At 37.4% G+C, this 12,956-nt stretch overlaps 3 protein-coding genes across 3 annotated transcripts; 1 reads left to right on the forward strand and 2 right to left on the reverse strand.

The window, feature by feature from the left end:
* Window positions 1–2: 2 nt before the first annotated feature.
* On the reverse strand, window positions 3–8,594 carry RhoGAPp190 (Rho GTPase-activating protein 190). The gene is made up of 3 exons (XM_066298261.1): window positions 8,467–8,594; window positions 8,236–8,406; window positions 3–6,527 (listed from the first exon to the last, which is right to left on the reverse strand). The coding sequence occupies exon 3, from the start codon at window positions 6,498–6,500 to the stop codon at window positions 1,596–1,598; it is 4,905 nt and encodes a 1,634-aa protein (XP_066154358.1). The 5' UTR covers window positions 6,501–6,527; window positions 8,236–8,406; window positions 8,467–8,594; the 3' UTR covers window positions 3–1,595.
* A 423-nt stretch (window positions 8,595–9,017) lies between these two features.
* Window positions 9,018–11,026, forward strand: LOC136347749 (Golgi integral membrane protein 4-like). Its single transcript, XM_066298019.1, has 7 exons — window positions 9,018–9,330; window positions 9,439–9,617; window positions 9,679–9,816; window positions 9,875–10,015; window positions 10,068–10,386; window positions 10,444–10,638; window positions 10,685–11,026. The coding sequence occupies exons 1-7, from the start codon at window positions 9,129–9,131 to the stop codon at window positions 10,735–10,737; spliced, it is 1,227 nt and encodes a 408-aa protein (XP_066154116.1). The 5' UTR covers window positions 9,018–9,128; the 3' UTR covers window positions 10,738–11,026.
* Window positions 11,027–11,323: 297 nt separating this feature from the next.
* On the reverse strand, window positions 11,324–12,951 carry RpS18 (ribosomal protein S18). The gene is made up of 3 exons (XM_066298021.1): window positions 12,801–12,951; window positions 12,301–12,588; window positions 11,324–11,522 (listed from the first exon to the last, which is right to left on the reverse strand). The coding sequence occupies exons 1-3, from the start codon at window positions 12,801–12,803 to the stop codon at window positions 11,355–11,357; spliced, it is 459 nt and encodes a 152-aa protein (XP_066154118.1). The 5' UTR covers window positions 12,804–12,951; the 3' UTR covers window positions 11,324–11,354.
* Window positions 12,952–12,956: the final 5 nt, after the last annotated feature.

Consider the following 12,956-nt stretch of genomic DNA (forward strand, 5'->3'; position numbering starts at 1 on the left):
AATCGTTTTTATAGTTTATTTATTAAAAACAAAATTACAAATTTATAAATGAAAAAATTTTACAAAATAATCCAACAACATTAAAAATTACATTAAGCTTGTTTGGAGAGTATATTGAATAAATACAAAGCATAAATAAACATAGTTCATTTTTGTTACATATATACATCCTAGGTAGTAACGTTAAGATGTAAACCTTAGTTTAAGAGATCTAAAATATATCCACATATGGTACACATTGAAAAATGTTTAGAGTTAAGTCACGAACATTCCCAAAAATCCTAAGCGGGTGCTATGAAAACATTTCTTTATCCAAGTAAAATTATATTTATTGTTTCTTCACTCTTATAGTTTTATGTTAAACTGTAATGACGTAGAGTTAAATTGCACACAAATTACATGAAGTATACATAATACAATTATTATTAATATTATGTGAGAAATGGACATGGTTTTCTTAGTCAGTCGCTTGCAGGTGTGTAGCTATTATCATATAAACTATAACAACTAATATAATCAGTGAGAGTCACTTACAATCAAACGATAGAAAAATCTCATAAAACACAAAGTATATGTGACATACAAAATTATCACAAAAGTTCGTTCCACAACTAGCTACGTGTGCATGTGAGATTCAGGCAATTTAAAGCTGAAAAAAACAAGTAATTTTTGGCCTTGTAATAGGGATTGGACATTAACTGAGAATACCAATATTCAGCCTTCTTTTATTTAGGCCTAACATTCAACAACGACGATTACCACAAATAAACTATCTTCCATGACAACAGCGACATTAACGGTTCAAAACAGCTGCTAACGTGTATTATTTTCCTATTAAAAGCGCTATTAAAGCTGCTCAACAGTCCTACCGTAGCACCCAATATTTCTCTCTTCAATGGCAAATGAGTATTAAAAAGATGGTGGTATCACATTTATTGTCTCATGTGTGTATGTGTGTGTGTATATGTGTTCGTTTTGAAAAGAGTTGTAATTTGGTGCATTATGGCACAGCTTAATTCATCAAATAAAGAATCCCACACCGAACTACTTAATTACGATGTATAAACACATCCCTTACAGTTACGGCTAAGTATTTAAAAACGTTAAAGCTTTGGGTATTTTTTTTGTAATATTCACTATTAAGAAACCACACGTATTTTCATTAGTTCATGACACCGATAAATAGAAAAAGTGGACGCGGGCTCTAGCGCCCGTTCGTTGATATTTTGGAAAGATACATTTACTATGCATTATCGTACCTACTTGTAGGGACTAAAACAAAGAACCACAGACCATTTGTAAATAAAAAAAGGACATAATTCTTGGCTGCCTAACATACTCGACTTAGATACGAGAGAAGATCATAAGACATTCGTCAAGGTACAACTCGAGCTCTATTAATTTCTATCTATAAAAACAGATATTAACACCTCGGAGAAACAAGTTGTGCGTTGGTATACTATAACAAATTGTTTTAGTCCGAATTTAAAATACAACACTCCATCACAGGGTTGACATTAAAAAATATTCCTTCTTCTTGTTGTATATAAAAAATCTACTCCTATTGGCATTGGGAACCGCTTAAAAAATCGCATCTAAACCATAACAAACGCTTCTTTGCCGCAAAACAGGAACGGATACTGATCGATCATGGTTTGCACGATATCTTCGAGGTAGGGCCGCATTTGTTCGAAGCGGCCCATGTCGCTGAACTCGATGGGAAGCAACGTAGGCCACCAGCAAATTGCCATGTTCTTGGAGTCCATGTTGTTTAGTTTCGAGTTCTCGGTAACTCGCTGAAAGTGCTGGAACATGAACTTGAGTATGGCAAAATTGATTGGCGGCAACTTGTCTAGCATTTGTCGCAGCGCCAGGAGCCTGCAGCTTCGGTCCGCCTTAACCTCCATGCTGCCCGTGGTGGTAACCATGGGTTTCATTCGGGTGCCCGCGATTTCCTCCATTTCGGTTAAAACGTTTTCGTCGAATAAGGGCGGCAGCCTCTTGGAGACGAAGTCTTTGAGTGCAGTAGCCACTGCGTTTACCGGAATGTCTAATTCGTGAATGTCTACGTTAGAATCTTCCTCGAATTTCACGAATAAAAGGTCGACATGTGCCCGATTTCCAGGCACACGATAAATGCCCTCGGAATCGAGGCCTTCGGCCTCGACAAATCTGACGCACTTTTCCATGAAAATCGGAATGTAGTTTTTGTCAGACTGGATGTAGTCGGTCAACTTAGAAACAGTGCCGCTGGGCAGCACGGCTGCCTTTTTGCCTTGAGTTTTCTGCTGCCGCTTGCGGTCTTTTTCCTCCGCCACCTTGCGCAGCTTTTCCTCCTTTAATCTGCGCTTCTCCAGCTTTGAATCATCTTTGGCCTTCTGCTTCTCCCGCTTGCGCAGCAATTTATCAAAATCAGACTCTTTCATTCTGGGAAAAACCCCGAACATTGGGGAATTATTGTCCCTGGGGGAAGATACATCTAAGCTCGACTCGTCCTCGTGCTGCATCAAACCATAGGAATTGTGTCCCGTATACAAATCTAGCGAATTCAGCATATTAAAATTATTTGGCAAATCTGGATGTCTCTTCTTGAGGCTTTGGCTTCGCTTTTGCACAAACTTCATTCTAATGTCTTGAACGTTAGGAGGGGGGAACTGCTCAGTTTCACTCGCCTCAGAAGACTCCGAAACCGATTCAGTGGCCTTTTCCTCTCCTTCGACCGAAGGGGAGTGCATTGGGGGCATGGTAAAAGCTCCTAATTGTGGAACTCTGGGAGGCTGTACTGGAATTGCAGTTCTCTTTTTTCTTTGTCGTTTGTGAGTACCGCCACCCCCTTTCCTATTCACTTTGCTATAAACCTCACTAGCTCTTTGTCGTCTTTCTAAACTGGACCATTCAGAATCTGAATCCGAGTAACTGGGCTGGCCCTTTTCGCGCCGTTGTCGCAGTTTAGATTTGCCACTCAAGGCATCCTGGACCATTGTATACATGTACTCAGAATCTGCGGGATACATATTGACCATGTCTTTGACTTGTGCGTATTCGCACCCTAAATCTATCGGCTCAGGGGTGGCCAGAGGGGCATTGCCGAAGTTCGAGGAATCATTCATGTTCATACGGGCAATTGCCTCAGTTACAGCTGAATAGTTTTTCATGTTCAATTTGCCTGGTTGTTTTAAAGTTTGGGAAATCCCTTTAGAGCGGGATTTCGACACGGGAATATGCCTTCTTCCCGTAGTAAATGCGTGTTGCTGATAATTGCTCCAAGCACTGCCTGGAATAGACATTGGAGGGTCTCCATAGTTTACATCATCTAGGGATTTTTTGGAGTACCGGCCGATGTTATCAGGAGGGGCAGGTTCGGGGGGAGTAGCAGGAGGTGGGTAAACTTGCAAACCCGACTGATTATGTCTTTTCTTCCCCATGGACCCCTCACTTCCATACATATAAATATTCGAAAACCTATCACTGTGATCGCTTGAGCTCAGCTTATCATCCGGCCCGCTCAAATCATAGTTCTCACTTTCACTCCCATCATTTCCTAATTTCAAATAGTAACTTTCGTTTCTTGGAGGGGGCATTGGTCCATGCCTACCAATCGATCTGGAGCGCTCTAAAGTTCCCTCCCCACTATCCAAACCCGATGGTTCCTCCATATGAAAAGCTTGTTCAATTTCCGGCTTTTTCTCCCAAACCTCTTTGAAGAACGGGGTGAAAAACGCGGTTTTGGGCTGCATTGACGCTGCGGAGGTCATGAAATGTGCCCCCAAGCGATCAGCAGTGGCATTGCCTTCAGTGATCAACATTTGGCTCATGTCATCATTGAAAAAGGCAGTGGCGCTACCCGAATCGGTAACTGCAAGAATTTGAATGGGCAAATTCGGAATGTTCATTGAAAATGCGTTCAGAGTGGCCAGAGATGCTTTCCTTTTTGTTGAATAAACTAGTATAAACCCATGTACTAGTTCGTCACGAAAGGCGTTAGCCCCATGGAAGGAAGAGACTATGACTTCGACTTTCCTTTTTGAGTCTCCTAAGAATGTTTCCAAAATGACACTATGGGGGGATGATAAGAAACATAGTTGATGATTTAACAAAGGGGATAATACATTTTCCACAGAGTAAGGGTCTCCGCAGAACATGCACATTATTACCCTAATATCGGGTTCTACACACTCTATTACTGATTGATTGATATTGAGAAATCCTGCTCTATGTTGAATGCTTTGAACTAGCTGATGAAGTGCATCAGAGACTAATTGTTCTTCAGAAATTTGATCTAGAGATACATCCATAAAAGGGCATTGAAGAGAGTCCGCCAGATTTTGCCCATCCTCCTTCAACTTCAACCCTTCCTTCTCATCTGTAGCCGCGTCTTGTAAATACACTAGCACTATTGGCAAACCCTGAAAGGGCAATTTATCATCCTGCTCCAAATTTGACAGCAACTTCTTCTCCAAGCTTTCTCGAATATATTCAAAAGACTCGGCGTTCGAATAAACGCAAAAACTACCATGAGGGACGAAATCTGTGGTTTTGAAACTGTTATGCGGCAAACTTACATCTCCGCTGATAATCCTGTAGTCAAGACTATAAAACTGGCAATCAATCTCGTACTCGTCATCATCGCATTGCGCTCTGATTTTTGAAGCTAAATTGTCGGCCAAATTGTTCAACCCCAAAATGATCAAATTAAGCTGGTTATTGTCGGAACTCATTAGCCATTGATTGCTGTGATTCCAAGAAGAAGGCCTATGCGCTTTGGTAGCTAATATACGCTCAATTAACGAGTCCATGCAATTAGGGAAAGCCGGGCAATGTTCTCTTATTGGGTAGTGAACAAAACCTAAATGCTGGAATAAAGTTAATTTCCGATCTTGATCTAATCGGTCTAGGATTTTGTATCTAAAATCTTCTTGAAGGGTGTCAGTGACCTCTTTAATGTCGTCCTGCGTGATTGTTCCGGTAGGAACTATACTTTTGAAGTGATAAAACAAATCTGCATGCTCTAAAAGCAACTCCTGGAAGTTGTGTTTAGCATTTTCGATTAATTCGCGCTGATGCGCATCATAAATCTGTTGACAATCGTGCTCAGACAAGGCCTCAAAGCACTCTCTTCCCATGAACAACACTCGCACTTCACTCAAGTGTTTCCCAGGGGTCACATAACCAGTATCCTCTAAGAGCTGCTTAAATTGCTTTTTATACTCCAATCGCTTTTGCTCTTGTTGTAACACGTTGATGTGGTTTTTGAACACTGTTTCTGCGTCGCTGGTATCTAAAACATCGAAGGGGATTCGTGTCTCGTCGCTATCTGAGCCCACACATTCGGACCAAGGCATATCCTCAGGTCTTTCGAAGAAATACTGTGAGAAATTGGGATGATTTTTTATATATTGTTGAATGCTTTGCCAATCTGTGTCTTGCAAGGTGTTGAAGCCCGGAATAAGGTCGTGTAGTACATCCGGAAGCATTTCCATGTATCTGGCAACTTGTTTGGCCATGTTTTCGTCTTTTAGTTTTTTGATGTGACGTTTGAACAACCGCTGGGTGCCGTCTAGGCCGAAAAGTTGCACGAAGTGCACCCACTCTTTGTGGCTGTTTAATTTTTTTTGAGTCTGTGACCATAGAGCGTGGCAGTCAGTGACGTGGATTCTAATGAGTCGCATGAAAGCTTCGCTGGCAACATCCATAATTTCTTTTCGGGCCAATGCAGCTTCTCCATATGAAGGGATTTTTAATCTCACTTTGGTTTTATCGATGATCTGAGCTAAAAGCAAAAAGCCTATGTCGATATTGACATTTTCATGAGCGGAGCTCTCCAGCAGAGGAATGTTCCCTTTGTACTCGCTTCTTTGGACCAGTCTGTGCACCTCTCTCACGTACATATCATTAGCCTCGTCATTCTTTGTGGTGACCACCACCACTGGTTTTTTAGTCTTCACAATGTTGTTCAAAATTGCAGCGCAAAAATCCACTTGCTTCTCCACACTCCTGCTGGGCACCACACTGACATCAAACACGCATACAAATCCGTCTATGCTCATTCGACCATCTGGCAACACCTTCTGCTCGTATTCTTTCTCGATCCCCAACTGATTCTTGCAAATGTACATGAGCTTCTCGGCGGAGGAAATTTTAGTGGCCGTGCAACGCTTAACGTAAGGTTCCATCTTACCTCCTTTGAACGGCTGGAAAGAGGCGTCGTCAATGAACTCAGTCTGTTCAATCAGACTGAACTGGTAGTCCGTTCCGTCGTCCAGGGACTTGATAGCTTCGCCCCAATAGAGAAAATGGTCATTGTTGACTACCCGACCACTGAAGTCAGTTTGGCTCAAGACGGAAATATGGTCAATGTTGTAATCTTCAGCGTGAGGCCGGATGAAGCGGTTGCAGAGGCAGGATTTGCCCACGCCTGCGTGTCCCTTGTCCCTTTCGACGCCCGATAAGCCAACAACTGCCACGTTGATGGTGCGAATAGATTCGCCTTTTCGCGCCATTTTGAATTGGACCGTTTCAATGAAGACCTAAAAAATAAAAATAAAATCGAATTTAATATTTTACAATTACTATTGATTATCAAACAAAAACATAAGAATTTAATCTGAGCTGAAGTAAAATAACCAAAAGGGACTCTCTATTTCATGTTTCTCTCTCAATTTCAATATTTCTATGGTAATTACCTTATAGTTAAGACTTTTGTTTTACCCTTCGATGTACTTCATTGCTTTTAGATCAGCTTTAATAGGATAGGTTAATAGGACAGTTTTAACAGAAATACATTCATAGACAAATATTTATTTAAAAATTCATAACTATTGTATCTCACTGATAACATAATAATTTTAAATCAACACGGAACATTTTGTTGACTAATTTTTTGACCAATCTACGACATCTCCTAAATATGACACGAAGACCACTGACACATAGCCGAAAGAGTACCAGGCCCAAAATTGAATCCTGCGGGACCACCCGACAAACGGCCCCAGAGTCTAGCCCTCTATTACACATACCAACACAGCTCCATCAGGCCATATTGCCCAAGTAGTGTAATTAATAGCTTGTGACATAACCATATAAAACGTTCTTGATCAATTAAAATAAAACCCAGCAACACACTCATTGATATCCAGTTTATTATTATATACTGACTACTTCATCCACGTATTTACACCGCAAAATTATTCATTTCCGTTGAGTATTCGTTCGCAGCGACACAATGATTTCAACCATCACCTAAGCATTTGCTGGTATCAGAAACATCGTAGAAATAAGCCCCCGTCTGATGGGCATGATGAGGTCATCAAGACCACCATATGTATTCAAGTGAACGCTGATTTCCGCTACTTTATTGGGGTAACCCTTAAGCCGTCTCCAGCCAACGTGAAAAGATGTTTTTCAATTTTTAAGGGTTCTTTGTTTCTAAATTATAAATATTACATACTATTTCCATTTACACTTTTTATAGGGTTAAGTATATATTTAAATTTTGTATTACAATTCTCATTCACCAATTTGTTCCGAAAAAATGAATAAATTTTGTGAAAAATAATTTTTTTTTTTTAATATTTAGTTAAAAACTTATATATTACTTGAGCATAGTGCCCTGCAATATCAATTCACACTCAATCAAATCTTTTTGGAGAAACTTACTAAATATGTTATCAAACTGCTTGCCATGATGCACTTTTGAAACGGTCATTATGTGCATTCACCAATTGTCAAGAATTCAACAAACTAAATAAAGTTTTTATTATTAGGCGACTCATTTACTCGTTTTGTAGACTTATGAACTCAATTTGGTATTAACAGAAGGTCAAGGGAGCAATACTGGTTCATATGCACTATTAACTTCAATATGAATATTTTAAATTAAAAAAATTAAATAGTAAAAAAAGATGTTTCATGTAATTCCACCAAGACACCAGAATTTCAGCTATAATAAACAGATAAATGAATTAAACGCTATAATAACTCACACCTAACATGATTATAATTGAAAGTAAATTATCATATTAAAATAGAATTGAGCAATTGAAAGCCTCCTACAAAGAAAGGAAGCCCCTGACTCCTTAATTTAAACTATAATAGTCATAAATATGACTATTTTACCACAAATTGCAATTATTCACAAGGTAAATGATGTAAAAATTAATTAAAAACTGTGTAGTTGCAATGTTTAGATCACCATGTTTCCCAGAACCTTGCAGAATATTATTTACCACAACTCACCCATGTGATTTCTTAGGGCAGTTCCACAATTACATCCATCCAAAAAGATGTTAGATTTGATCAAGGGAGGATTCCTATTTCCAGCTGCAGCCGGATTTCTTGTTTTGAAGCTCAGTCAATTCATTCTTCGCGAGAGACACCTGACCAAAAGGCGTGTTGGAACGGGACGCACTGACGAGATTTTTCGTAGAAATTCCGCTAGTTGAGCACACAATGCGGAGGTAAACTCACAATGATGAATACGAGAGTGTTTTTCACTCCTATGATGGGTTTTTCCAGAGGAAAATCATTAGAAAACGGTCGTCTTCCTACGGGATTTGCTCTGGACCTGGACAAGACCTAGGGATTTTTTACCTGGCTTTTCTAGGGGAATTGGTTGTATTAGTGACAGTTGACAAGAATTACGTTTAAGACAAAAAACGAGAAGGAAGAAATACCGACAGTTTGAGGGGAAAAGAGATAGGCAAATAATCGGAGTCTGTGAATCAGTTTTATGTAATTGCTAGTAGAATTATATCAATTTGTCGTCATTCAGTATGCGATAAATATATGACCAACTTCTTTTTCCGACCCCTAACCGACTCTTAATAATTGTTTAACTATTATGTCTAATTATTAACATTATTTTTTAGTAATATCAATTGTTCTATGATGTGTAGCTCTGCATAGTAAATTTATTAAAAGGAATTATAAAAATTTCAAATCAAGTAAATATATCTAATATTGCAAAGTCGTGGCTTTAGACACATGTCAAAAAGATCGATTAGTTTTGGCATTTGTCACCTTTGTCAAAATATCACAACAAATAAAAAAATGAGAGTTTTTTGGAAAAGAGAAAGTTAGAAGTTCAATGGTTTTTGGCAAAATTTCGACATTAAAAGCAGTTTGACTCGATGGCCTCTATGGGTCTAAGCTCGTCCAGTACCCGGGTGATTCGAGGCCCCAAAACTAAACTGTTCTTATATCTCTGTGCCGTAATAGTTATAGTGGGGCTAATAGCCTGCTACAACAGCTCCCTTTCTCAGTTAGAAGAAGCCTCAAAAGCCAATGTTTTATGCCGCCAGCAGCAAGAGAATTTGTCTACACAGTTGCAAGGTAAGGGACTTTATCTCTTATTAGAGGAGAAAGATTTATTTGGTTGAAAATTTAGTAATATTTTTGGTTAATGTCGCATGACCAATTGATTTTGCTTGTTTTTAATAGTTATCTCAGACTATAAATTGAAACTAGAAAAAGGTTTGAAGAGTGAGAAAGCAGAGCATCAACAAAATAAAAACGAATGGGAAATGAAAGTCAATGAGGAAAAAAATCGAGGACAAAAGTTAACTAAAGATGCCCTGCTAAAGTATAATTCACTTAACCAACATTACAAATTGCTGCAGGTATTTAACTATTTTTTAATATTTTTTCTGATGTAATTTTAAGGAAAATTGAACATTTTAGAGTCAATTTGATGATTTCAAAGAAGACAGTGGGGGAACCCAAAAAAAACAGTTAGAGGAAATTAATAGTTTACAATCAAAGCTAAAGGAAATTGAGGAGGAATTAAAAAAAGTCAAAGCCTCCAAAGAAAATATTAAGGTGATTTTTTAACAAGATCAATTTTTGCAAAAATTATTGATTTTTAAATTAATTTTAGAGCCAATTTACAGAATTAGAATTAGAAAATATAGAATTAAAAAAAGATCTGCAAAAAGCTAGCGAAACTGAATCTCAAAGGACCATTAAGTTGTATTCTGAAGAATACCGAATTTTAAGTGAAAAATATAACAACTTAAGGGTAACTATTCCATCTACAAATCACACTTAAATTACTTCATATTAACACTTAGAAAAAATGTGGAGAAACAGTTAAAGATTCCCCTATAAAATCATTAAAAGGCGAAACCATCAAACCCTCAGAAAAAGCAGCTTTAAATCTGCCTGATTTGAAAATGGCAGAGAATCCCAGCAGTTCTACAAAGGCAGGACCAAAAGTATCTTCAGCTGCTTTAAATGGGGCTTTACCTTTGCATCAACCAAGTGTGACACCAGAAACTGTCAAAAAAGAAATGAATTTGAAACCCCCTCAAGGCGTAGTTGAGCCACCAGAAAACAGGGAGAACCAAAATGAACAGCCACAGTTAGTAGATCTAAAAAAGCCAGAAAAAGGTTGGCATGTTTGGTTTCATATAATTTGGGCTGCAATGTTTTTTTTTTGTTTTCAAGCCGATGATCCTGATAAAGATAATGCAGCCCAGGAAGAGTTTGATGGGCCCTTCAACAATATGGAACTTGGGTTTGCTGATGAAGGGGTGAAACAGAATTTAAATGGTGATCAAAGGAACCAAGTTAATGTTGATAGTAAAAAGCACGATGAGCAGGATTACAAGGACCTTCAGCGAGAAGAAGAAGGTGGTGATGGTGAGTAAGCATTCTACTAATTCTCTTTGTTTAACTGGCCATCTAGATGACATTGACGATTATGAGCAAGCTCGAGGAGAAGCTGCAGTTCGTAATTAGTGATCACGTAAATTTGCCATTTTTGTATAATACAAGTATTGTAAGTATTATTAATTAGTTTTTATATTTTTTGTACATAAATATTGATTTGTCAGTTATCAAGACATGAGTAGATTGTTTTACAATAATGTTTAATATTATTGAATTTTCTTTACGGTTTAGAAAATATCTTTAATGTTCTAGCACCACTATTGCAAGTTCATTGGTTTTAATGTGTTAGATTTAGTTGCAACCACTAAAATTAAATAGGCGAAAATGTATTTTTTTATAAAAAATAACATATTATGAATTTATTGTGCTTCATTTTAATAATAATAAACCCCTGACATTTTTTGGCTGAACAATGGTTAGATAAATTTATCTCTTCTCTTTAAATTAAAAATATGGTTGGAATCACCTTTTTTCCTAAAAATTTTGAAGTGTAGTGAGATTATTTCAAAATACAACAAATTTAAAATGAAAATTCTAGTGGTACCATTTATAGGACCATAATTGTATGTTCTCTGAAACAACACAAATAGCCTTACTGTTAAATTATTACTAGGGACTTTGAATCTGTCTTATTTTATAGAAATGAAACACACAATTAATTAATAAAACACACGTAAAGAAATAATTTATTTCTTTTTGGATACACCCACAGTGCGTCCACGACGTCCCGTGGTTTTGGTGTGTTGACCACGTACACGGAGACCCCAGTAGTGTCTCATCCCTCTATGGGCACGGATCTTCTTCATGCGTTCTAAATCTTCACGAAGTTTCGAGTCCAACGATGAGGAGGTGAGCTAGAACAAATTTAAGAGCTCATACATTTATCTATTTAGTTTGTGAGAAATGTTAAAATAGAAAGAGGGATTCTAATTTCTCATTCAATATCAAACTAATGTGAAAACAAAAAGAAAAGCAGCAAAGAAACACAAAATGTGGTTTTAAACAAAGAAAGTTATGTGTAGCAATGGCCAAGAACCCAATGAGCACATAAGGTGCTGTTCAGTAAATGTAATATCTCATTGCATTATTCTTTTGCACAATCTACCACCCAGAAAGATCATTGTGGAAACAACCTGGGCGTTTAATTGTGCATAGGTACAATTAATTTTTTTTCTTAATTTAAGATTTTTAGTGTGAAGCAAGTAGTCATAAATACACATCATGGAATTTTGCAAGCATATCTGTTCTGTTACTATTCCATTGGTTGCAATCTATTACTACTAACAGAAAAAATTAATTAACAAATGAAATTGGTTTGAAATCATAAGATAAAGTAAACATTTTTTTTTTAAAGCAATTTATACTCAATTTCATTTTTCATTTAACATTCAATTGCAACAGTGAGATGACTGCAAAGCAGACTTGCCCTGAAATTTCCATTACATTGTACCTGTTTGTGCCAATGATAAAAATCTTAAATTTAAATTGTTCATTGTGGAAAATAAATATTTTCAATTTAACATCAAAACTTGTTTAAGAAATAGGCTGGCTATAAGTTGCCAACCAACATTAATTCGCAAAATAACTATTTCTTGGGATCCGCATTTATATTATGGCATAGAAAGCACTCACCTGATTATACTTTCCATCGACTATATCTTTTTGCCTATTAAGAAACCAGTCGGGAATTTTGTACTGCCTAGGATTAGACATAATTGTGATAATTTTCTCTACTTCCTCATCGGAGCATTCGCCGGCCCTTTTATCCAAATCAACATCTGCCTTTTTCAAGACAATATTGGAATACCGCCTCCCAACTCCTTTGATGGCAGTTAAGGCGAACATCACCTTTCTCTTACCATCAATGTTGGTTCCGAGAATACGGAGAATGTGTTGGAACTTCTCTGGAATGACCAGCGACTGGAAAAAAGCAAAACATAGTCGAGATTAACTAATGTTTTGAAGACGGATCTTTGTAATCATCTCGTTGAAAGTAGGAAAAATAGGCACAAATTTGTGTGGAGGGGATTTGTTCATATCTTTTGAAATAGTTTAGCAATAATTTGGAGTTGAGATTGAGAAAATATTGGAGGAATTTAAGTATTTTTCGGGAATATCTTTTACGAACCTACCATTTTGATTGGGATAATTGAAAGAAAGACTGTACGACGAAGAGAACTTTGTATCTATGTAACAAAGAGAGAAAGACGAATGACATTATCCATGTTAAGTCAACTATCAAATATGTCAACACCAGAACTATAAAGCCCATATAAACTACACTTTCA

This window comes from Euwallacea fornicatus, chromosome 30 (genome assembly GCF_040115645.1).
Source record: "Euwallacea fornicatus isolate EFF26 chromosome 30, ASM4011564v1, whole genome shotgun sequence".
NCBI classification, from domain to species: Eukaryota; Metazoa; Arthropoda; class Insecta; order Coleoptera; family Curculionidae; genus Euwallacea; species Euwallacea fornicatus.